This window comes from Dermacentor variabilis, chromosome 3 (genome assembly GCF_050947875.1).
Source record: "Dermacentor variabilis isolate Ectoservices chromosome 3, ASM5094787v1, whole genome shotgun sequence".
In the NCBI taxonomy this organism is placed as follows: domain Eukaryota; kingdom Metazoa; phylum Arthropoda; class Arachnida; order Ixodida; family Ixodidae; genus Dermacentor; species Dermacentor variabilis.
The window spans coordinates 32,481,604-32,506,480 of NC_134570.1; the positions used below are offsets into that span (position 1 = coordinate 32,481,604).

At 45.2% G+C, this 24,877-nt stretch overlaps 1 protein-coding gene and 1 pseudogene across 1 annotated transcript in view; both read right to left on the reverse strand.

Moving 5' to 3' along the window:
- LOC142575362 (phospholipid-transporting ATPase ABCA3-like) overlaps positions 1 to 24,877 on the reverse strand; it is a 54,542-nt gene that overhangs the window by 26,357 nt on the left and 3,308 nt on the right. Inside the window, exons 3-14 of the mRNA XM_075684684.1 lie at positions 23,551 to 23,941; positions 21,629 to 21,829; positions 18,407 to 18,585; positions 15,301 to 15,429; positions 13,694 to 13,811; positions 12,881 to 13,029; positions 12,266 to 12,421; positions 9,427 to 9,637; positions 8,418 to 8,670; positions 6,904 to 6,956; positions 4,121 to 4,331; positions 1,668 to 1,904 (exon numbers count right to left, since the gene is read on the reverse strand). Of these exons, the coding sequence (XP_075540799.1) occupies positions 1,668 to 1,904; positions 4,121 to 4,331; positions 6,904 to 6,956; positions 8,418 to 8,670; positions 9,427 to 9,637; positions 12,266 to 12,421; positions 12,881 to 13,029; positions 13,694 to 13,811; positions 15,301 to 15,429; positions 18,407 to 18,585; positions 21,629 to 21,829; positions 23,551 to 23,941 (2,288 nt within the window). The remainder of the gene's footprint in view (positions 1 to 1,667; positions 1,905 to 4,120; positions 4,332 to 6,903; positions 6,957 to 8,417; positions 8,671 to 9,426; positions 9,638 to 12,265; positions 12,422 to 12,880; positions 13,030 to 13,693; positions 13,812 to 15,300; positions 15,430 to 18,406; positions 18,586 to 21,628; positions 21,830 to 23,550; positions 23,942 to 24,877) is intronic.
- Positions 20,173 to 20,341, reverse strand: LOC142576772 (U2 spliceosomal RNA; annotated as a pseudogene).

Genomic DNA, 24,877 nt, shown 5'->3' on the forward strand with positions numbered 1-24,877 from the left:
TAATAAAAGGTGTGAAGCAAGCAGAGACGAAAGATGATCCGGCGGGAAGCAAGTGATGGTAGTTCAAGTGTACGTTCTGGTGTGGTTATGTTGGTATCACGAGAGTAATTGGAAGTTATAAACCGAGCAGCGCGATCTTGTATTGCTTCTATGTCATAGGTTAGATATGATTGGGAAGGGTGCCAGATAGATAACGCATATTCTAACTGCGGACGTACGAATGTTAGATATGCTAGCTTTTTTATTTCTGGTGATGCGGCTTTCAGGTTGTGTTTTAAATATCCAAGGGTGCGTGAAGCATTAGAACAGATGGTGTCAATATGAGTTGCCCATGACAGTGTCGATATCATGTGAACGCCGAGATATTTGTAAGACGGGGCATGATTGATACGAGCTGAAATTATTGTGTAGGTGTGACTAGTTAAGCTATGGTTGCGGGTGAGTGACAGAGCTTTGCATTTAGTAAGGTTAAGCGGCATGAACCATTTCTCGCACCATACTGCGATGGAATCGAGATCCTGTTGTAGTGCAGTGATGTCATTCGAGCCTTTGATAGGGGAATATAGGACACAGTCATCCGCGAAACGACGTAATATATTCTTAATGTTAGCAGGTAAGTCATTGATGTAGATGAGGAAAAGTAGAGGCGATAAACCAGCGCCCTGTGGCACACCCCATGTTACGCTGCTAAGAGATGAATTATGGTTATTTGCAGAGCTAAACTGTGTGCGCCCTTTTAAGAAGTGTTCAAGCCAGGTAAGCAAGCTATTTGGGATTCCGATAGATGCGAGTTTTTGAAGTAGGTGATTGTGGGAAACGCGGTCGAGTGCTTTCGAGTAATCCAAGAAAATGGCATCAATCTGTAAATGAAGGTCCATAAAATGTAGAATGTCATGGGTGAACTCGGCGAGTTGGGTCTCGCATGAAAATAGTTTCCTGAAGCCATGCTGGTGAGGGTAAAAAAAGTTGATAGATTCCAGGTGAGACATCAGGTTGGATGAGATTATATGTTCTAGAAGTTTAGAAGGAATGCTGGTCAGAGAAATTGGGCGATAATTTATAGCATGAGAGTGGTCGCCAGTCTTGAAGATTGGTACGACATCGGCCTTTTACCAGTCGTCGGGCAAGCTTTCAGTCTTTAAGGATTGCGTAAATATTAGATGTAGTACCTGGCTAGAAATGTTACTGGTGTTAACTAGTATTTTGGCGTTAATTCCATCACACCCGGCTGAGGTGGTTAGTTTGAGGGAATTAATGAGGCTACATATGCCATCAGGGTTGATCTTTATGTCTGGCATTAATTTTACTGGGAGTGGTGGTATCGGTTCAATGAAAATGTCATTAGTGTTGAAGAAAACTGAGGTGAAGTAGTCCTTAAGCGCTGATGCGCATTTCTCAGAGTTAATGAGATCACCATCCGGATCTGTTAGTTGAATCTGTCTAGTATGTGTCTTTACTGAAAGTAAGCGCCAGAATTTATTGGGGTTTGATCGTAGAATTGCCAGAAGGTCATGATTAAAGAAGGTATCTTTGGTTATCGTCAGTTAGAAGTTATCGTCAGCTCCTGAATTGTTTCACAAGTTATTCTGGCCACCGAGTCTGAATTAATTTTTCTCTAATTTCTTTCTGGTCCTTCGTCTGTTTAGAAATTCGTGGGACTCACTTACACTTTAGTGCTGAAGATAGTACCGAAAGAGTAGTAGGACACGTATTTGAAGAACTTCCGGTCGTACATGATGACTAGCTTGCGCAAGGCGTCTTGCATTTCAGTGCGCGGGACGTTTGCGCTCTCGAGGAGCACCCTGTAGCCCAGAGATTCCTCGGTTCTATTATCTTCCTGGATGAATGTTCTCAGGCGTGGCTTTTTGGCTCCGACGAAAGCACTGGCATCCAAATCGATGTACCTGCGATCAAGCGACACGCGGCCAGTGATTTTGAAGCTATAACAAACTATTGCACATACATATCGTTCTGGGGTTTTACGTGCCAAAACCACGATTTCATTATGAGGCACGCCGTAGTGGGGGGCTCCGGATCAATTTTTACCACCGGGGGATCTTTAACGTGCCCCCTGTGCACGGGACACCAGAGAGAGAGAGAGCGTAAACTTTTATTTCAAATCAACAAGATTTGAGTCCGGCGTCTTTTTAGTGGGTCTGGGCACCCGCCGCGGACGCGGTTCCGAGACCTTGTCTCGAAGCGGCTTCCTCGGCTCGCTGGACGGCCCAGAGTTGTGCATTTTCGCATTTTGCGATGCCTGCATATGTGCAACTCTGCGACGAACCTCTTTGACGTCAACATGGGCCTCTCGGGATGCGGCAATGGATAGGTGGCACTGGGCATGCACCATTCTTCAATGAACCTCTTCGACACCGATTTGCTGCAATGGGCCTGGGCCACTCGGTCTGTGCTGCTCCTTAATGAACCTCTTTGATATCGACTTGAGTAACTAGACATGTACCACACGCGGACTTCGCGGCGGCGCCGGTAGATGGCACAGCGTGTGCAGTGGGAAGCGCGAGAGAGGATCCCTGCCGCATGCACGTTTCGGCATTGGCGATACGGTGTCACTATATATATATGTGTACATTGCTTGAATGTCAATTGTATTAACGTCGACGTTCATCCTGAGTGGGGTTGTGCTGGAATTTTTTTTATTTAAATAATTTATTTTAAAAATTCGCAGCTGCCATTTTCCAGCAGATTGTCCAATGGTTCCCCAAAAAGCACATAACTAAACCTGCTGGGAATTATAATCAATTTTGTTGCATGCAACGCAAAACGGATCTGTAGAATGCAAGCATCTAGGTTTTACAATAGCATTCGGCACTTTCGGCTATGTGTAGCTCCTGCCGCCCTCTGCTTTTTATGAGCACATCCAACGTTTGCAACCGCATGTTCGTAACCGTGTGCCTGCAGGAGCACGTGTGCGCCTTTTTGGTTTGCGTTGGAGGCATATAAGCAGCAGCCACCCGGGACCATGTGGAGATTGCCGGGATAGCCCAGGACACGGTGCTCGGTTAAAAGCGTGCCCTGTGCGCATGCGCCTGCCGGTGCAACTTTTGCAACTACCCACCGCGACATGGCACTGACTAGGCAGCCACGCACAGTAACTATACGTCGGACGACATTCCCGTGAGATTGGTAACCTTCTCCAGAGCTGCACCAGATACTTCGACTAGATGGCGTATGTCCCCTGAAGTAGCACCTGCTGTCCCAACAACGAGCAGCAAAAGAATCGCAAGCACCGCGGCGCCATGTTTGCGATTTCGCTTTCCGAGTCTTCGTTTTTCTCGACGCGTTCTCCGTTTGTTCTCGTGAATTGTGAATTTCCGAAGTCTCGACACTTGGATAGCAGCTAGCATAACACGCGCGAGGAAGGTAAGTCCTTCTCAGGCTGTCTTTGCTCACCGATGGTTGTCGCGTTTGCTTTGTTAGATGTCTTTGTTCCTTCCAACAATATTTGGCCTGTATATAGGTACTGTCATCGCGAGAGATCCGGCGTACAGCGCTCACTCATCCCCCAAATAAACAGCATTCAAACACATCCAGGGGCTTAAAGCTTATGGTTAGCTTTCTTCGCAAGCTAACCATAATTTTCTGTGAATGAGTGCCTCACCGTTTTCATGAGCCGATCTCGAAGATAGTGCAGTAACACAGCAGTAAAAGCCTCACGGTGGTTCGGTGCCACTGGCACACCGATACCGGTATTACCTCTGGTACCATGCAGCACCGCACGATGGTGAGGAGTAAAGAAAAGCACCTTCATCAGCTGACGCTTTGGTAGTATGGTGGGATTTTAGTGAGGTCATTGTTCTTACATTCCTCCCCCGTGACAGGCGTCGTTTTGAGACGATGCCGTTGAGACGCTGAGCGACCAGGCGCGCCCGCATACGCCGCACGGGGTTCCGAACTGGTCCTTGAGAAAGTGGCGCTCGAAGAACCAAGTTGGCTCCCGCGGTACGGTAAACGGAAGGTTTGGCGGTAAGAGGAGTGCCACCCAAACACATAGTGCAACACAGTGTCTCGAATAACCACCTCCAAAAGCATGCTATACGCACTCTTGGATGACATTGCGTCTTCATTATTCCTATTTAAAATACGAATTAGGCTCGCCCACCTATATTCGAAGGGCAGCTGGAAGGAATTGAGCTTGACGATGCTGATACCGATGTAGGCGATGACCAGGGGAAGGATCCAGCCGGTGAGGAACAGGAAGGGCGTGCGCCACAGGTACAGCAGCCTCTTTTGAATCAGGGCACGAAAGCGCTGCCACGTCCGGGATTCCCTCTGACTACCGTGCACGAACGCGGTGGTCGGGGCCGCTGCAGCTTTTCGGAGATAGCACAGAGCACGAAGCGTGCGCATACAATGTCACGCACCCGTAATCCAAGGTGGGAGTTTTACTTCACGCAATAGCCGCCGCGGTAGCTTTAGCGGTTAGGACGCTGGGCTGCTGAGCTCGAGGTCGCCGGTTCGACCCAGGCCACAGCGGTCGCATTCCGGTGGAGGCAAAGCGCAAAATAATTCGAGACCTCTTGCCTTCACCCTGACGGTAAAGCGAAACTAAATATAGAAAGAGTCGATGCTAAAGAAGACAAGGTCGACATATGTGGCGAAGTAAATGATTAGATGATTTAATGTTGACTATGTGTCCCTGTTCTGTCTCTTTTCCGAGTTCCTTATCCATTCAGTTCATATCTTATTCGTATCGTACTTCAAGTGGAATTATGTCGACTTTGTTTTATGTAGCGTCGGCACTTGCTTGAGCCTTTCTTTTCTTTTTTATTTTGACCAAAGGGTCAGGTGAATTGATTGCGGAGGTAGTGCAGTCTGTGATGCAATGTGGGTTATTTTCGAATATATTGGCGCTAATTACCCCCGGGCCACTAATTTTATCTACTTTGCAAGTAATTTTTCTGTCTTGTCTCGTTGAGACTTACACTTTAACACCTTTTGCGACTCGTTACAACGCTCTGGAGGCGCGAAAGAGCCGCTTCTTTTTTTCAAATTCTAGAAGTGGTTCCAAGATAGCCAGATTGCAGATGTGGCAAGCCATGTGAAGTCATCGAAGAAGACCTTGACTTCAAAACTGTCATGTACTTGGATTTAGGTGCACCTTAAACAACCTCAGGTAGTCTAAATTAATGTGAAGTTCCACACTACGTCACACTTTATAGCCCACTTGTTATTTTGGCACGCAAAATTCCAGAATTTAATTTAAAATTTTTTTAACATCACGTAAAAAATAATTGCCGTCTGCCTGACTGAGGCGGAATTTCACGAATGGGAGCCACTGCTCAATTTTTCTACGCTCACCTTTATTTCAGTGTCTGGGAAGAAACTGAAGGCAGCGAGAAGAAAGCAATGTTAGCCACCGCTAAATTACTGCCATCGTCACCCTGTACAGTCGATCAGTGTCGACACATAATACAAAGGGATGCGTAACATTCACTCCGAATTGTAGTTGCACAACAAACTACAAAACAAAATGCCAAAAGACAGCGTATTATTTTGTTTACAGTGGAGCACACTCACAGGGATGATTGCGAATAAAAATCGTAATAAACGAAAAAATATTACGAAGTCATAAATTATGAGATTTAGCGCACCAAGCCTGCACATGGCCTGCGAAGGATGCCGTATGGAAGAGACTGAATTAACTTCTGCCATGTGTGATTCTGCACCATGCACGTGAAACAAAGTGCATGACCAATCTTGTAGTTCGCTCTTATCTAAACGAGGCCGCTGTGGCTTGGATTCGAACCGGTGACTTCACGCATGGCAGTATAACGAACGCCATAACCTACAGCCCTCGCGGTAAGGTTACAGTATCCCTGAAAACAGACTTCCGCAGATGACACAGTCTTTTTTTCTTAGTCCTGGGATTGAACTTTGGGCCAACCGCCTTTAAGTTTATGCGGTCGCTCTGTAACTTATCAGCTAGCCAGAATTAGGCAAGAAGATGGCAACGTGAGGCTAAATTATTCGAAGACTCCTCGAAGCACTGGAAGTTTGAACAAATGCATTAGTTAAACGTTGGTGTGTTGTATTTATAAGAAAGGTGAAAGTGTACATCCTCTTGTAGCAGTGAAGGGTTTTTCATGGAATCTGTCATCTTTATACAAATGTTTAGAAATCATGTGGTATCAGAAACAATGACACATCGAATACACAACGCGGAAACGAGAGCCGATGTCGATATATTGTGAACAGCATCACTGAGTATTCCAGAGAACACAAAAAGGGTGTGTCACATATCATCTGAAGTATGCGGGCAGATGTTTCAACAGGGAGGTTTGCAAAACTAACGTAAACAACGCATAATGTTTTCATGTAAAGTGCAAGCTAGCATCGTCACATTTATTAACTAATAAGTAGTTTAGTTAGGTGTGATGCTTGTCTTGAGAGCCGAGGTACAGATCTGTGAACTTGATGATTGACTTCTTTATTTATTGTTTTTGGGCGTTTGTGTGAAAAAAAAATTTGAGATCGAGAACAATTATTTAAGGCCTTGTTTCCAAAACTACATATAGTTTTAACATTTCCCTTAAATGCAACAAGTTTCACTCGAACCACTTCCACTGCTGCCGAATGAAAGCGTTAACTGACTCGTTTAAATAAGTAGATCTTCGTAGGCTACGGTATAAAGCTTTCCCTCAAAAAGAATTACAAAGAGAAATGTAAGGTTCTTTAGGTTAGGTTAAATCAGCGGACGTGGGTTATGCACGAAAGAACAGGAAAATAATTGCGATATGTAAGTTGTTTACGGCTGGTGCAAAAAAAAAAAACCCAGCTCATAAACAGGTAAAAACAATGAAACAACTGTGGTTTCAAGTAGTTTTTATGGTCATACAACATAAAAAACTTCGAATGACTGCACAACATTGCAAAAGAGCTTACTCGCAGTCACGACACCTTTCTCCTTGGCACCTTCCGCCCAGATGTTGTATATCCTGGCCGAGAGCACGTACATGAAAAGAAAACGTGAAGCGCTATCGCTGAAGTGCTTTCTTTGCATGCAAATGTAATTCTATGCTGAAGAGAGCGCGAGCGAAAAAACATCGACACCGCGCTTAAGCTTACTGCTGACATAGGAATGTTTACACGACTGCTCTACTGTCACTGTTGCAATCCGTGTCTCCTGGCAGTGGTCCGCATGCTCGCTGATTCCTGCATCATGTGCACCTAACGCGGCGATTAACTAGCACGTGCAAAGCTGGAAGGAGGCCGAAGGGGTAATGGTAATTGTAAAGCGATAGCGCTGCGCGAACCGACTTTACTGTCTTAGCAATAATTTTTTACTGCAGCAGTCACTAAAAATAAAAAAAAAAGGTTTCCTTATGTTATTTTGTAAGCCTATAACTTAACTTCAGTATGACACATGAGACCAGAGACAGGTCATAGTGCTCTGATGGTAGCCAATAAATTTTTTATTTTCCCCTAAGAGAAGCTGGTTCACGGATTCTAGCTGACCTTGCTGAAGTGTAAACTAGTCACTGAAAACGCGTTCCGGTTTTGCACCTTCGAAGTTCCGAAGCAAACCAGATACTGTGCTATATGTGAAACGTTAACACAAGGTATTTGTAACCGATGCTGTTTTGTCTTAGTATTTAGAGTATCTATGGCGAACGCGAAACCTAATCGACGTCACGTCTCTGTCATGAACGTCTCTTATCGCTCACCGCATGTGCGGCCCCCCTGCTGTAGCTGTGGCCGTAGATTCACTGGCGATCAGCTCTATAAGTACTTCCTTTATCTTAATATATTCTATACGTATTTCTTTAACACCTTATGCAGGGGGAACTCATGCGCTACCGCCTGTGCGATCTTTCTAAAGGTGCGACGATTCAATGGTTTCACCAGGATATGAAAGGTTATGCTGGCCTTGAACGTGGCTTGGCTTAAAATACCGTCTTGTCTGTGCAAATAAAGCTTTCACGGAATTAAATCTTCAAAAGAAGTGATGGTTCTCTCGTCATGCAGATTGTATTAATGTTTTCTAATAGAACATTAGAAGGAAACTCAGCAAACCAAAGTTTGCCTTTGAAACCAGCTCACAATGTACCAAAACCAGCCAGTTGCCACTCCGTATTTAACAGCCTCAAAACCGCTGTCGACAGTTTATATAACTTCACGTCCTACCTAGATTAACTGCACTTTGAATAATAGCTGAATATACAACACGGCAATGACAAAAGAGCAGACTTGCACGCTTTTCTAGTAAAAAATAACTTATCACGCCAGATTCAACAAACTTATTTCTAACGTGTGGTAAAATTGGCCTGGGACGCCCTGTAACGTGAGAACCCGTAGCTCCTACTTGGCGGCATTCCTACCCGTGCAATAGCGTCACAGCGCGACTTTTCCCTGTGGGTGACCGCAGGAAGCTTTGTGGTGGCCGGTAATAGGTTCACCTGAGGTAGGCGTCCTTCATTGTTGCCACGGATACTCCTAGGCTCAGGATGCCGAGTGCTGCACCCTTTCTCTCCAGCTCGAGAAACATCGCCTGGAACCCGTCCCTCTTGAGCGTGTTCATCGCAATGACCGCCTCGTGGTCCTTGTCCTCCTCCATGTTAGCACGAGGGCACGCTCTCTGCGCCACGGCGAGCACTTCTTTCGCTCTGAAGGCATTGGGTCTCTTGGAGATGCGAAGCTTGTAGCCGACGCCTGCGGTACAAGGAACAGTGACTTCACTTCGTAAACTGTTGGGAGTGACACGTTTTGAACGCCGCTTGTCTACTTCATGTCTCAATAAGTGGTCATTGAAATTGGTATGTGGCTTGACTAATGTGTAAAGAAAGAGATGAAAAAAAAAAGAAACTGCGTGAATGATTTTGATTGCGAACTCTGACGGTCATAGTCGTTACAACTCACCCCCTTCAATTTTCTTTTATACGGCCAAAGCCAAGGAATGGTCGTATCCGAATTAAAAAAAAATATATGTGTTAAGCAGAAACGCGAAAAGGAGACATAAAGAAGTGCCCCAGGCTTGGAACCAATATTCGCCAAGTCTATCTTGACTGCTCCCATAACCCTTCTAATGCGAAGAAACAGTAGGTGCGATGGAAGCACCAGACAGAAGGAAGGAAAGATTCTCGTTGAACAACTAAGTGTCCATCACTGAAGTCCGGCTGCACTTGCCTGCAGATGAAATTGTCCTGCTATCTGCACGGGTGACTATTCTCTGCCAGCTTTCTGATCAGCCGCCACATCGAATTGGATACTTCTGTTTTCGTCAGATGCTAAGGAACTCTGGGTGCAGGCAACATGGGAACGCCAAGTAATGATGGATCCCCGACCGGCTTAAACGTGGATTATTACAGAGTCCGTGGCAGATAACGTTCACGACCCTCGGCTGTAACTACAATCACTAGGTCACGTTGTCAATTCGTTTTCCTTATATATGACGTCCTTGTTGCTTACCGCAAGCATTCTTGAGGAAGCTTGGTGATCCACTGCAGATCACGTGGCCTTTGTACATTACTACGATGCGATCGGCCAATCGTTCGGCCTCTTCCATGTCATGCGTGGATAGTAGCAACGTTGTTCTGCCACGCATGCCTTGTACAAGAGTCCAGACAACGCGTCTTGTCTCGGGGTCCATGCCCACAGTTGGTTCGTCAAGGATCAAAACCTGCGTTACGGCAGCCATCGATCATTTACAGTCTGCGCTGTTTATCACCTGCCGAGGCAAGCAGAGGAAGCAGAGGAACCGCGGCGGGTGGTCGAAGGCTTTCGATCGAGTCGTACATAACGAATTAATTAATAAACTGATGGAAATGAATATGCATTATGAAGTTATGTGCATCCACTCATACCTTACAGGTCGGACACAATACGTTGACATAAATTCTAGCCTGTCTAACCAATTCAATATAACCTAAGGCGTTCCACAGGGACCCGTTTTAGGACCACTTTTTTTTCTAGTTTACATAAATGATATTGGTCATCACATAAGTAACGACATAACCATCTGGTTATTTGCAGACGACTGTTTAACATACCATGACATCAATAACAAAAGCGATCAGGCGTCACTTAGCCAAATACTTAAAGCTGTAGAAGTATGGACAGCAAAATGGAAAATGAAAATTAATCAATCTAAATCAGTCATGCTCGCAGTTACGAACACATCAAAGCATGTTATTGAGTGTAATAATGGGATGAATTAAACGATTCTAACTGAAGCTGAAACGATAAGATATCCAGGTTTAACAGTTCCGAAAGACTTAAGTTGGAAACCCCACGTAGACAGAATTTGTGAAGCTGCAGAAAAAAAAATTATGATTCCTTCGCCGCAAACTAAAGCTAGCAACCACAACCGTTAAGCTACTTGCTCATTTAACTTACATTAGACCGACGTTAGAGCATACCAGTGTCATATGGGATCCGTTTCAATCAGCATTAATAAATCGCATCGAGAAGATACAGAGAAAATCCGCAAGGCTAATTTTTTCCCCCGGTATTAGCGTGCTGACTCTGTATCTGAAATGCTTCGGTTGCTTGATGTGCCTACACTGGCTCAACGCCTGAAATTGGCTTTCCTTAAGCTTCTTTTCATGTTATCAAGAGGCCACTTCAATATTGTAATCACATCCTATCTTGCTTCGAGGCAGCCTAGAAACGTCAGGTCAAGGAATAATTGCATGTTCTCAATTCCAAAAGCATATCTGGACATGTACGCTTATTCATTTTTTTTCGGCGAACGATTAAAGAACGGAACAGTCTGCCGGTGTCTGTTTCGCAATCGAGTAGCATTGGAAACTTTGAGGAACGCGTTAAAAACTTTTTTGGGAAAGTCTGCCGGTATATATTTCGCAATCGAGTAGCATTGAAAGACTTTAAGGAATGCGTTAAAGAAGCTTTTTGAAACAGAATCTTAGTGGTGTCGTGCAAACGGTGTCAGACTTTCCTAGAATACATTCTGCAGTGTATCTTTCATACTGCTTGCGATAGCAGTGTCACAGTGTTTCAAACACGTATTTCTTAGCCAAGGTATTCTATTTTGTATTTGGCTATTTATTTTGATAGTTACTGTATTGTATTTCCAACATTTATTTATTTTTTTATTTAACAATACTGTAGGCCTTTGCACAGGGCCAAACAGGAAGTGGATTGTAATATATACACATGAGCATGGGAAAAACAGGAAAAAAAAGAAAAAAAGCAAAAAACAAAATATATAAAGCAAAAAAAAAAAACTGCCATACAACAGCACTGGTACTAAACACAAGACACTTTTTTTGTTTCACATGAATCAGGGAAGAAAACAATTGCAATATTAGTCATATAATATTCTTGTAGTTATCGTGGATCTATAAAACACCACTATTCAGCACATTGCGATATTTACATTTGAAATCATAAGGCAGTATGCAAACGCACGTGCACTAGTGTCCAATCACTCAACCAATGCATTACCTTTGAACTACGCACTCAAATACTTTCATGAACAGCCAAAATATGGCTCAAATTTTGCGACAAAGCCATCCACAGAATCTGATTCTTTAATTTCCTGTGGCAACGAATTCCAGATTTCAATTGCCCATGGGAAATATGAATATCTAAACGTGTCGCACTGTGTCGGATACTGCCTGGTGTGTTTATTATGGCAGGTTCTATTAGAGTGTCGGTGTGGTGGTTGCACGTAATCTCGCTTATCTATATTAATGTTGTCATTACATAGCATAAAAAGAAATTTCATGACAGCCACACGACGCCGACAAACAAGGGTAGGCAGTGCTGCCTGGCTTCTAAGAGCACTTACGCTTTCGTGTCGAGAATACTTATGGTATATAAATTCATTCATTGATTAATGTCCTATTTACGTTTTGTAATGTGTCTATATTTCTTCCGTTATGTGCAAACTTGCTGCACCCACCCTGTTTGCGCCATGACGGCCAACAGTATATGAAGATTATAATAAAGAAATAAATTAACTCGAGTGGTAAAGTTTAGCATTACGTCATCACTGGTTGAATAGTTAAATTTCTTTAAAGAACATCTTCAGGAGAAGGCGAGACACCTGTCTCTTGAAAATCTAGGTCATTATCATTATAAGCAAGTGCACATTGAAACTAGGCATGGTTGTAGATTGAAACAAAGACAGTCTCTCTAGCGTCTGTGAACTGCGCTCAGTACGAACTGTGCACGACTGTAATTGGAGAAGTGTAGATGCTCATGCTGATTTCATTTTGGCACGCCGTTGCTTGAGGAAGAAAAAGTGGCGAAAATACGTCGCAAAAGGACAAGGCACAGTCACCCTTGGACGCGTGATGAGAGCGATAGCGATGCTCAGCTGCCGCCTCATTCCTCCAGACAGCTCGTCGGGGTAAGCGTATAGCTTGTCGCCGAGTTGCACAGTCTCGAGCAGAATTTTCACGTTTCGATTGATTTCGGAACTCCGCAATCCCTTGAGCTGCGTAGACACAAAAACGTACATCTCGTGAACTGCGACGTGGCTTTTCTCGACTAGAAGGTCAAACTTGACACCCATTCGCTCGTACCTGTCGACATGTATATGGGAAATGAAAGGAGTCGCCATAAAACATTACGTTGTCTATTTGGCGTTTGTACGCGCCGTCAGCTAAATGCCTCGTTCTAAGGCGCCTTTTCTATCATTCACATGATAGGGCACCCACCGAGCCATGTTCACACTCTGCAGACCAAGATACACACATGCACTATTTGAAATGGTCTTTGGACGTTTCGAGTTAATCGGCAACACCCCATGACATTGCGCGCCGTTGTGAACCTTGTCAGTCAGGCGAAGATTACTGACCCGCATGCCGGATCATCCTTTGCCAAGATGCTTTCTAACTAAACTTTTAAAGTCAGTGACGCCATTAAGGAAGCAAACTCTCGTATAACGCCTTACTATGCCGAAATACTGCAGATGATCCAACACGGTGAGGTCCGGGAAAAATATATCTGCCTGGGGACAGAAGCCCAGAACTCCTCGCACCGTGTAGCTGGTGACCTCTCGTCCACGAACGAATATCGCGCCGCTGTCGGCCTCCAGGAGACCTGCACAGAAGCGGGGACGAAATTGAAAAGCCAGTGCAGAATGGCTTTTCACTGCTTTTCACTGCATTCACTGCAGTATGCTTCTGTGACTTCTACTGACGGCCAACACTCTAGTTCGTAGCAGAGGCATCACATCAGGCACGAAATGTGGCGAAACATATCTGAAACATTTTGTTCGCTCTCACCGCTACGAGTAGTCATTGCCCGAGCAGCGACCGAACGCCGCTCTGTGAGCCATTCAGAGAGAGAGAGAGAGAGAGAGAGAGAGAGAAAGAGAGAGAGAGAGAGAGAACAAGGATAGGAAAGGCAGGGAGGTCAACTAGAAGAGCATCCGGTTTGCTCCCCTACACTGGGGGTGGGGAAAGGGGAATAGAAAGAGGAGAGCCATTCAGAAATTTTAACGTAGCACGCGTGCTTAGTTAAAAACTAATTATACTGTTTGCTGTTTTCACGCTGTGGCACACGTGTGATGGCGCGGAGCCTGTGTGCTTGTGCACATTCGAGTTGTGAAAATGCCTGGCTCGTAAGCATACTGCATTGTGGATGATACGTCGCGACGCAACGAGACTTGTAATTTCCCCTTTGCTCTTTGCCCCTTTGTTGTTAAAGGGAAGCAAGAAGGCGCGGCAAGCATCGGCATGCTTGGTTCAAAGAAACTAGTTACCCGTGAATATACTCATCAGCGTCGTCTTGCCAGCTCCGTTGTGGCCAAGCAGAACTGTCACCTGACTCCTGTAGATCACCATGTCCACCTTGTTTAGAGCGATGGTGTCGTCAAACGCCTGCAAAAGAATGAGAGAGAGAGAGAGAGAGAGAGAGAGAGAGAGAGAGAGAGAGAGAGAGAGAGAGAGAGAGAGAGAGAGAGAGAGAGAGAGAGAGAGAGAGAGAGAGAGAGAAACACAATTGTTTTCTTTTCAGAATATTCTCAAATTCTCTATGGTGTGTATGTACCTATCGTTTGTAAATTATGTACGGTGTACCATTGCGAAATGTGTGAGATATTTGAGAGCGAACAAACGAGCACTTTAACCACGAGGCCCATTTATAGTAAGAGAGACAACTCGGCGAGTCGGTTTCGAGGGAAAAGTGTGGAGAAATGCACGTGGGTAAATTACGGCCGATGTTCGAATGGAGAATGGGCGCCTGAAAGAACAGGTTTCATCTTTGAATATAGTCGAAAATTCAGACTTAAGTGCACTTGTCTTCCTCTGCTGATAAAACAAAAACAAACAAACAAACAAACAAACAAAAAACCCTGAGGCATTGCTGAAGCATGGGGACCAGTTCATGACAAAATTAATTGCTGACATACTCGCCAATTTGATTTATTTTTAGATTCTTTGAGTTTGTAAACTGTCACTTTTTGTTGTGTTATTCGTTATATTGCCTGGTTTCTCTTCTGACGTTTTTCATGAACGTCTGAACGCAACAAAATTATGCGCTTTCATTAAAGTTTTAGTTGGCAGTGCGGACTTGCGTGCAGTCGTTTCATTGTCTTACGCTTTCTTTTCTTATTGCACCATTTACAAAACCATTTACGCGGGGTGATTTTCTTTTTTTTTTTAGACAATACTGAATTTTTGAAAATCACCTCTGGCGGATAGCGTAAGTGTAGTTCCTGGGATGGATTACTCGAAGCGGCAAACATTAGTCGCACGAAAAATCGAAATGCATAATGGACTGATTAACAAACAATTAATAATTACTTTTTGTTTCATTACTTTACGGCATGTATTGTAATTTGCGAATTTTATCCGGTGCGTTTGCAAGGTATATCCACTTGAATATAATCCTAAAAAGCACACGGGTTTCGAGATATGCGTCATGCGTCTCTGCGGTGAAAATGTACTGTCGCTTCACTTACTTTTTTTTTTAACAAACCGCCGTTTTGTGCATTGACTGGAGCACCCATGCATTTCGTCGCACACTTTGAGAATGATTATCTCGAAACTGGTGGCACCGTGAGAATTCGTTCCAAGTGAGCATGCCTCGCGAACCGACCGGCTGGTGTTCGTAAACTGCAACATGTGTCTTAATGTAACAAATTAAAAGGAAAGTTAAAAGCTGAATTCTTGTCAGTTAGTCGATTACGCACTTAAATATTTCGTGCAAGTATAATGTCCGCCTATTTTAGCAATCCAACTCAATGACGAGAGTTTTGCTATCTGCCACTGGCAATTAAAAAAAAAAACAATCTGTATGGTCCAAAAACAAACAAACAATACCCGTTATACCTGGCTCCTTGCGCAATATTCTGCTGCGGGAACTTACCTTAGTGATATTCTTGCACTCGATGGCGGGTTTCTGGTTTGGCGGTGACTCAAAACGTGTTTCGTCGACGGGGATATCTTGTTCTTCGTCAGTGTCACCTGTCCCTTTGGGTGGGTTCCAATAAGACGGCTGCAAGAATGTAGAGTACGTTAGTTCATTCTAAACAAAAACAAAAGCACCGCAGAAGTTTACATGTCGCTAGAAACGTTTATCTACTTACCGCTGAACCTCGCATAAATAGCAGCTCTCCATTCTCTACAGCCTACGCCATGAACGTTACAAACATGTCTTCATCAACTGTTTCTATACAGGGGCTCAAATATCGCGGTATCGTGGAGTAGTCCGTCCCGTTGTCGTGTCGTGTCGATATGTTGCGTACACTGCTTTGTTTAGTGTATGTATTGAATTGTGCTTCCTTCTAAGGGGATACATAAGGTTATATTACTGGTATTCTCCGCGCAGTAAACTATGGCTTCAACGAAACTGAGTGCTGTGTCCGCGTCGTTCTTCCTGTGTTCTGCTTTGTGTGCTAACAAAAGTTGTTACTATGAATTGCGAACATGCCCAAGCACATGCTCCTTCAAAAAAAAAAGAAAAGAAAATCAATACAAAGAAGTGCTTTCGTTCTCAACGTAGCAGCTAAAATTTGTGTCAGTATACGCGTAAGATTTAAATGGCAGCTTTTCGTTTGTGAAAGTATAGTATATAGGCAACTGGGGGGCCAATTAAGAAGACAGCTTTAGCCACTAAGAAAGCGCCCGAATAGAAAACTTGCGTCTGTCTGCTGTCTGGCCCAGGAACAACTTTGGTCACTGGGTATATGCCATTGGGTACGGTGTGCCCGAGCAGACAACTTCGGAACACAATATGCAGAACTGGGTACGTTCAATTCTTGGCCAATCGCCTAGAACAGAAGTGCCGCTATGACTCAACCATTAAGTACATTTATTGGATCTTTCGTACTTTCTCTGTGCCATACACCTCCCATCAACGTTGTTTCTTCGGCAAACATCCTACATCGCCTTTGCCCTCATGGCGAAAACGACAAACCGCCACAGGCGAGGAGGACCTGTTCGTGCCTTATGTTACTGCTGCTGCCTCGCTAACTCAAACAAGCTTCGCGTCATTTAGATTTTAGCATTGAATTAGATGTGCATGTTCTCCCCCCCCCCCCCCCCATTTTTTTTATTACTCGGGACCGCTGCTTTACTTGCCAACGATCAGGCGCCCCCAAAACAGATAGTGCTTGTCATGAATGATGCAATCGCAACAGCTGTACATATAAGAAGTATGCACTGAGGTCAAAGATATCGATGTATTGTTCTAAAGCCAACGCAGTGAAAAGCTGCACTTCATCTCGATACGCTTATCTCCAGCAATGCAGTGGAAGCTGTGAATAGGGCAACAAAATGGCGCTCACGACGCCACATGCATGCTCCCGATATATGACCAATTGTGAACGGCCCTCGAGAAGCTTTGTGGATACGACCCTGCGTAGGAAAACCAAGAGAGCTAATTTCGGCCAAAGATTTCAGAGCTAGCCGATCGCCGTTGTCCTTGGTCTTCGTTGGCAAATCGTTATTATATTGCATTCCAGTTTAAGGCTTGGTTTAAGCGTTGTACTGTGACACGACGTAGTCATACGATGAAGCCAAGCGAAGAGAAAGAGTTGAAAAATCTAACCTCACTTCCAATAGACAGATCGACGTGTTTCTTTTTCTCTACGGAATGGCCCCAAAAGTTCACGTGAAGTAGTTTCTTTGGCTCTGCCCAAAATATTTGTATCGTGAAACTGTGCTTCACACTTGAAGGCCAAACAATGAGCGTGGGCATGCGCACTCTATTTATTCTTATTTGAAAGTTCATACTCTCGCTCAATCTCGCCAGCGCAACGTCCAGTTTGACCTATATGGGCCTTCCCACACGACGCCGGTATGAGGTAAACCGCGCCAGTTTCGCATTTTATACGCGGCCTGGCGTGCTTTTCCTTTTGTTTCCGCCATTCCTGCTCTGCACGGGCACAAGTCATCGTGTTTCCAAAAAAGAAAAAGAAAACAACATCATACCCCAGGTAGTGCCCTACGTCCGTAAGTACTCCAATAACGTCAAGAAGGTGGCCGGTTGGTATGGCGTACTAGTTGATTTTTCGGCTCCGCGTAAGCTCGCTGGCTCGTGCCGGCGCATTTTACGTGAAAACGGAAAGCGCGAATGCGTGAAGAAGCATGCCAGGCCGCATGTAAAATGCGCAACTGGCGTGGTTTACCTGATACCGCTATCGTGTGGGAAGGCGCGCATAGGTCAAACTGGACCTTGCGTTAACGACCGAGAATGAGTGCACGGTGCATGAACTTTCAATTCACCCGCAGTGGTTGCTTAGTGGTTAGGGCATTGTGCCGCTAAGCACGAGGTCGCCATATCATAATCCGGCGGCCGCATTTTGATGGGAGCGAAATGCAAACAAACGCCCGTGTACCGTGCATTGGGTGCACGTTAATTTATGCGGAGTCTCCCACTACGGCGTCCCTCATAATCAAATCGTGGTTTTGGCACGCAAAACCCCACAATGTTCTTTAACTTTCGATTAAGAATAAGGGAAATGCGCACGTACCCGCACATTGCTTGGCGAGATTGCATGGCGAGGTTTCACGAGAAAATGATTTCGGGCAGAGCCAAGGAAACTACTGCACACGAACTTTTGGAGGCTTTCCACATAAACAAAAGCCACACGTATACCTGTCCATTGGAAGCTAGGTTCGATTTTTCGATACTTTCTCTTTGCCGTGATGAACTTGCACGCATGCGCATTATTGGGTATGCTATCCTGCTTGTTCTAGGGTGGCTGAGCTAACAAATCAAACCAATTGTGAGTGTAGCGCACCTGGTGACTGGTTATCTGCTCTTTGTGATTATCCTATCTCAGCTACGATGGCTTCGACAAATGTTGACCAAATCGCCCACGAACCAGCAATGCTGTACATACGAGCATAGCTAGCCTCGCATGCTTGTTTCGAGCTTGCTCGACGCGACGAAGAAGCGTCAACGTTGGGCGCAGATACAAAAATCGTTGCTTATGGCCCCTTAAAGTCCTCTCTGCTACTGAACTCACCAATACTGGAAACAGAATGTGTTGCGGCCTCAACGTTGTCCACGGAAGCACGTGAGATAGGTAGGCGATCATGAGGGTGAATATGAAACAAGTGGCAAGCATGACAGCCAACATGTCTCTGATGGACACGTTGTCCAGGTTTAGAGCCGGCTTCTTGAGGATCCTCCAGTGAGCTGCTCCTGCGTTGGCCAAGAATACGGAAATTTATCTACTTTAGAAAAAAAAAAGAAACGTCGTTCGCGTATTCGGACATGCATGCGCCACCAAACCTTGCGGCAGTAAAGCTGCGATTATGACTTTTTTTCGGCAAGAAATGTTGATGAATGGTAGTAAGTTGTTTCTGCCAGCAGCAGGCGACCCTGTATATGACAGAAACCATGACGCCAAATGCAAAAGCAATGAGTCCGTTCAGAGTCGTGCTTCTGAAAAATATGTATTTATTTATTTATTTGTTTATTTATTTATTTGTTTATTCGTTCATTTATTTATTTCAATGTTTCAAAGACCCATAGTAAGCAGGTTTTGCATGAGGGGTTGGCGTTATTAATTGTAGAAGACGCTTTGAAGGGGTGCACAGTGTCGATATCACGACCGTTCTAATCCTTTCAAGTACGCTTGAGGGATCATGACTGGTGCGCCGAACTACGCGCTGAAGGTGGATATGCTGGTTTAAGCTTGTTAACGCGAATTGAATGATGACGGCTGGTATTATGGCAGGGCTAAACAGGGATAAGAAGCACGGGGTGCGAGCATACAAGCTAGCAATGTGTACTGCCGTTGGCAGTGCAGGATGTTGGAAAGCAAGAGGAAGTCGCTCGCGGGCAGGCGCGGAATTGGAATAGCTTGGGGAGATTAAAGGGACCACTAAAGAGTAACATTAAATCTCCAAATTTATGCTGGTACAGTATTATTTCGGCTGACTATCTTCATCAATTTGGCGGCAATAAGTAATTTATTACGAGAGAAAACGAAGGTCAAGATTTCATTCTTTATTTTTGCGTCGGTACCTAGTGTGACGTCGGTACCTCAGTGTCACGTTACGGTCTTTAACGTAGTCTTCTTTCTTCTTTTGTTTTATTTTGGAGGGGGGTTGTTGTAGCTCAGTAAAAGCTTTTGAAACTTACTTAGTTCAACTCATGTACATAAGCACTCACCACTTCTCTTATCATGATCATCCATTCCAATACTTTCACTCCCCTTCCCTCTTCCCCAGTGCAGAGTAGCAGACTAGAGCGCACTAGCTCAGGTCGACCTCTCTGTCTTTCCTATCAATAAATTCTATTCATTCAATACTTAGTTCAATCTTTGGGGCCTTCAGAATGCAGTGTAGTCCATCTTTACCGCTAAAAATGAATTAACCCCAAGCAGACTGAATCGAACTTCATGGCTTCACAGTGAAGTGCGAATCTGAAGGTAACGTCGCCACCCGCCTCACGCCCTTGCTTCTTTTCGGGCTTCTCAAGCTTCCTCTCACGGTAAGAGTGGCCTTCTTTATCACATTGGGGAAGGATGATTTACAATTTATTCTTCTCTTTAGTGTTCCCTTTTTGGCCAACTGCAACGAATTTTCAGCTTAGCTATATTGGTTATAAATGCGTACATACCACTGAGTAATCTTGTAGTAATATATACCACACTGAACGAATCTGGGCAGAGAAGCAGAGCTGGTAATTGCCTAGTTTTTTTTACAGCGAAGCAGGATATGGCTATGTTCTGATGAAAGATGGGTCCATGGGCAAAAGCGATGTAGATCGAGAATTTCTTTCCATACAGGGGCCGATCGCGAAGAAATACCGGGCCGACCCGCGGCGGATGTGAAACATGCTTTAAGCACTCTGCCAACTTGTAAAACTAAGTTTAATATCTTGGGGTCCAAATACAACCCGTATCAGATATTAAGCTGATAACAACAGATACTACACTTTGACACGCTACGTTCACACCACCCTCTCTTTGTCGGCGTTCGAAGCGCTTGCGTTTCTCCTTTCCTTTCTTTCCGCTCTCCCGTGGTGGCGGTACCGTAAGCGTGCTGCCCGCCAGGACCGCGAGGTGGAAAGAAAAGCGAACCGTCTATGTGGCCTCGATACCGCAAACTTGGAACGTTCAACCGGAGCAATGGCCAGGTTTCAGAGGGAGTTTGTGGGGAACTAATATCGTGTGGTCTGTGGTTTGTGTGACCGCTTGCGCTTTTCGAGTGACTTCAGAACCATCACTGCACTACGGGACATCGAGCAACCCACGATCGCCTTGGCTACGGTGAAGCAGTGTCTGCTATCCGAGTGCGGTGAGGGGCGTGTCTGTTCTACGTGCTGGCATTCGTTAGTAAAAGATGTCCTGCCGCGTTTCGCAACAGTGCATGAGTACGTATTTCTCACCGGTGCCTCATCACCTTCCTAGACTCAACATCGTAGAGGAGCGACTAGTCGCGCCTGGCCTTCCATGTATGTGCGTACGGCTTTTGACGCACGGCAATGGACAGTTCGCCATTAAGGAGCCCACATACACAGCTTGGCGGGTCATCCACCTTCACAGAATGGAATGGCACTGATTCTTTTTTTAGGAAGCTTTAAACCGCACCTAAACCGATCATGCGTGCCCCTGCTGTTGTCGCTGTGACGCAAATGCCGGCGCGCCGCGTCCGAGATTGCTCAGGGCACCGCGGTCGCCGGTCACTAGGGCTCGCTCGTGACGTCGCACCTCGAGAGTCACAGGGACCAATCAGAGCACGCGGTAGTTCTATCGTGTATTATGGCAGGGGGCTTGCCGCGAGAAGCCACGCATTAGGTCATGCATCCCTTCCAACGAGCGGTTATGGTAGTATTTTTGTCCTTTTCAGTTTCAGTATAAAAAACGACTATTTTTGTGATCTTTTCGTGGCGCTTCTGCTCGTATTTCAAACTAACGTCGAATTTTGCTCGGAGACTACTTTATATGTATACATTATCTTAAGTTGGGCTTTTGACATGTGGTCCAAAACTTCGTTGCAGTTGGTCTTCAAACAAGCTTTCCCACAGCGTTGCATGCCTTCGGGAGTACTTTATTTGCCTGTATTTGGTGTCGCAGCAACTGAATTCACGGAGGAAAGAAACGTTGCAGTAAGGAGTCTTCATAATTGCATGCAGGATTATGCAATGCTAGGCTTAGGCTTCATGACGGACGGTGACTATACTGAAGCAGCTCTGGTTTCACTGCATAAAACTTGTGTTCCGGTAATTAACTTACTTTCAAAGTCGTCGAAGATGCCAATGATCTTCATGATCGTGCTGAGCGCCACGTTGGGATAGAAAGCGGTGCGCAGTTTCTCCGTTCTTGGCGTGCTCAGGTACGTGAAGAGACTCGTGCCGAAAATAAAGCCCAGTTTGTCACCATCCAGACTCGGGAACATGAAAAAAACTGCAAAGGCTATCACCATCGCCCATCGACCTGAAAGGGAAGGATTTCGGAGCATGAACTTATGTGTTATACTATTACAGTATGTCAGTAAGATTCTCTTCTGGCACTCACTCATTTGCCATGCATAGACACAAGGAAACCGTAAAGTTATTTGCGGAAATGCAGAAAGAGATGACTGTCCTAAATTTTCCCTGATATTTAAAGAAATATTTCAGAAATAGCTGTGTTTTCGTCTTATTGGTAATACCAACCATTTTGCTCTAGCTTCCTGGTGAAAATTATCAGGAAGGGACACCGACAAATGAATCGAAGCCTCGAAAAACAAGAGTCAAGCTGCTAAGGGGGTGTGATCAGATTCTGGTTTTGGTGGATTGTTCAGGAAGGTAAACTAACAAGTGACCATTCAAGGTGCCATCCACCTGAGAAATCTTATTAGTGGCTATTTCCCGAAGGACAGGATTTTGTACATTCAATTTATTATAGTAACTATTGATTACGTAAGTACATTAACGCACATGCCTAATAACGCGAAACTGTCTTTCCAAGGTGTATTTCAGCTTTTAGCTTTGTCGATTCTTGATTTTTTAAACGTTTTGCTGAGAAGTGTTACTGTGCTGCTGTTTCGCATTCGTAATTCACATTCAGGTACAGTACTTTCAGACAGGTGTTTTGCATTTTCTATATTCAATGCTATGTTTCGTATACTATCGTGCCTGATGCGGATTCTAGAGAACAGCCGCCACGTGTATGTTTCTTTCCTCGTACGCCAATGCTTGTGACGCTGGCGTGATTCCTTCCCCAGAGCCTAGCTTTCCGGATAGAGTTAATTTACGACCAGGTTAAGGCCACGATCACACATAGCAGGGTAAAGAAACCAAGAGAGTGTCGCGTTATACTTCGTTCCTTCCCCTCCGCGCTTCATTGCGGCGTGACAAAACTGCGCCACATCCGCATGGAATATGAATTGGCCTGCTAAGTACTTCTGTTTGAGCTAGTGCATGTCGCATACTTGAAGCTTAACAGTGTTTAAAAGGAGAAGACAGTAGGGGCGCTGGTTCTGCTCGTATGTGTAATTCCTTTGTATTTGCGCGCTGTTTAACTTAGTTCACGTGCACTATTTGTGAATACTGTTGCTGAACTACTCAATCCAGAGCAAGAACACGGAAGTAAGTCAGGGATCGAAAGAGAACGCAAAAAAATGAAAAAGAAGCATGAGGACGCACTCGTGCTTGTCTTCGTTCTTTCCGTTTTACTGAGTGTCGTGTATAAAGTAGCGCCAGGTATACGTTACTTTCCCAGCTAATCCGCTGACTGAACTTCTAAAATATCACTCATAGATATCATTCTTGCGCGAAGTCCTGCTTTATATACTTACACGCGTTACTTACCATTCAGTCCGCTATCAACCTGAAGGGAGTGTCGTCTGCGGCGATACCACTCAAAAATTTTCAACAACACGGTGGTACCGTCTGTCACAGATTTTGCGAACCATAGCCGTGACAGATGGCGCCACCACTTCGTTGCAATGAAATGATATGTTTTGAGTGGCATCGCCGCAGACGACACCCGCTTCGTATTGATTGAGGACTAAACCGGCAAACAATGCCCGCAAACGTGGTACTAAGATAAACTTCATGCGGGAATGGTGTCTCCGTGCTAAGTTCAGGCGCTCCAGTATTCGAGATAGCTAAACCTAAAAAATTGGATAAGTTTTCCTTTTTTTGCATTTGTGAACGGCGAAATTTTCTCACCGTGAGGAAAGACGCAGGCGACCAGCAGAGCCAGCAACGTGTGACAGGCGCAGAAGAAAAGGAAGCACACCACCACGAGGGAGCCGTCTGCGTTTTCGAAATAGCGCGTCGCCCGGGGGTTGTTCGGGTAGACACGCACGAACTTGGATGACAGAGGCACGCTGACGTTGGGGGTCGGCGATGGATCGTCGGCGTTAGGGAAAGGGTTGACAGTGACGTCGTGGCCTTCGCTCTTGTACACGGTGACGTTCCTCGACGGCCTGTACTCCTTCTCGTGGAGGATAATCACGGCTGTCGCGAGCGCCCCTTCGACGATTGAGACTGGCAAGGCCGAGAAGAAGTGGCCGAGCCAGAACTCGCTCGACGTCAGGCCCATGACCTCCTGGACTTCCTGAGCATGCAGTCGACACCGGAACTGTGTAAATGTAACTCCCGCATAACATGCACCTAAAGTACGCCCTTCGGACGCTGCGTGTGCGACTGAGCGAGACAAGGGAGCCCATCAAAAACAAATGGACTGATAAATATGAAGAACTTGGCACCACTAAAAATCTAAGTATGCGACAGCATGTATAAATTGTGACCATTGTGACGTCTACACCGCTGCGCGCGCGTGTCATGGGACAACGCCTTCTAGAAGCACAAGGCCGGTGCACTTTGATCTGTGACGTCATGCTACTTTGCCCTACGGTCGTCCAGTCTAATGGGGATGCTCGCAAGTAAGCTGGGGTTATTTTGACGACCCCGTTTTCGTCACGCCGGGCTTGGCAATGAAAATTTCGGTCCAAGTAGCAGAACGTCCTAAAGCAGAGTGCATAGGCCTACCAACACTGTAAAAAATAGCTGTTAATTTAAAGAAAATTTACAGACATTTTCTGCATCGCAGAAGAAATTTTATGTGAATGCTCAATCACAGAAAACTGAAATGAAAAAAAAAATTCTGTTCTTGATCTCCAGCCAACAAATCGAGTCAAAACTGAAATATTACCATTTGAAGTTATTGTGACTGCGTAAAAACACCAAAATAACATTTTAGAGTTTCTTTCTTGAAATGCAGGGCGTTTCTTGCATACATCGTGCGCAACGTGCTGTCTGCGGTACTGCTTTGATGCCGGTGCCAGCGCGCTGACTTCCGTCGCGCGCAATGTCACGGGGGTGGGGGGGGTTGAGGGAAGGGAAGGGGGGCGGTGTTCTACCAGGTTGTACTCCACCAGCAACTGCGCATTCCGCGGCCGCACGCGCATTTTCTTAAAAGCGATCTGCAAAGTGTAGCTGTGCCGACGGAGCCGACGGTTCATAGCTGCATGGGCACTGCGTTCTCACCGCT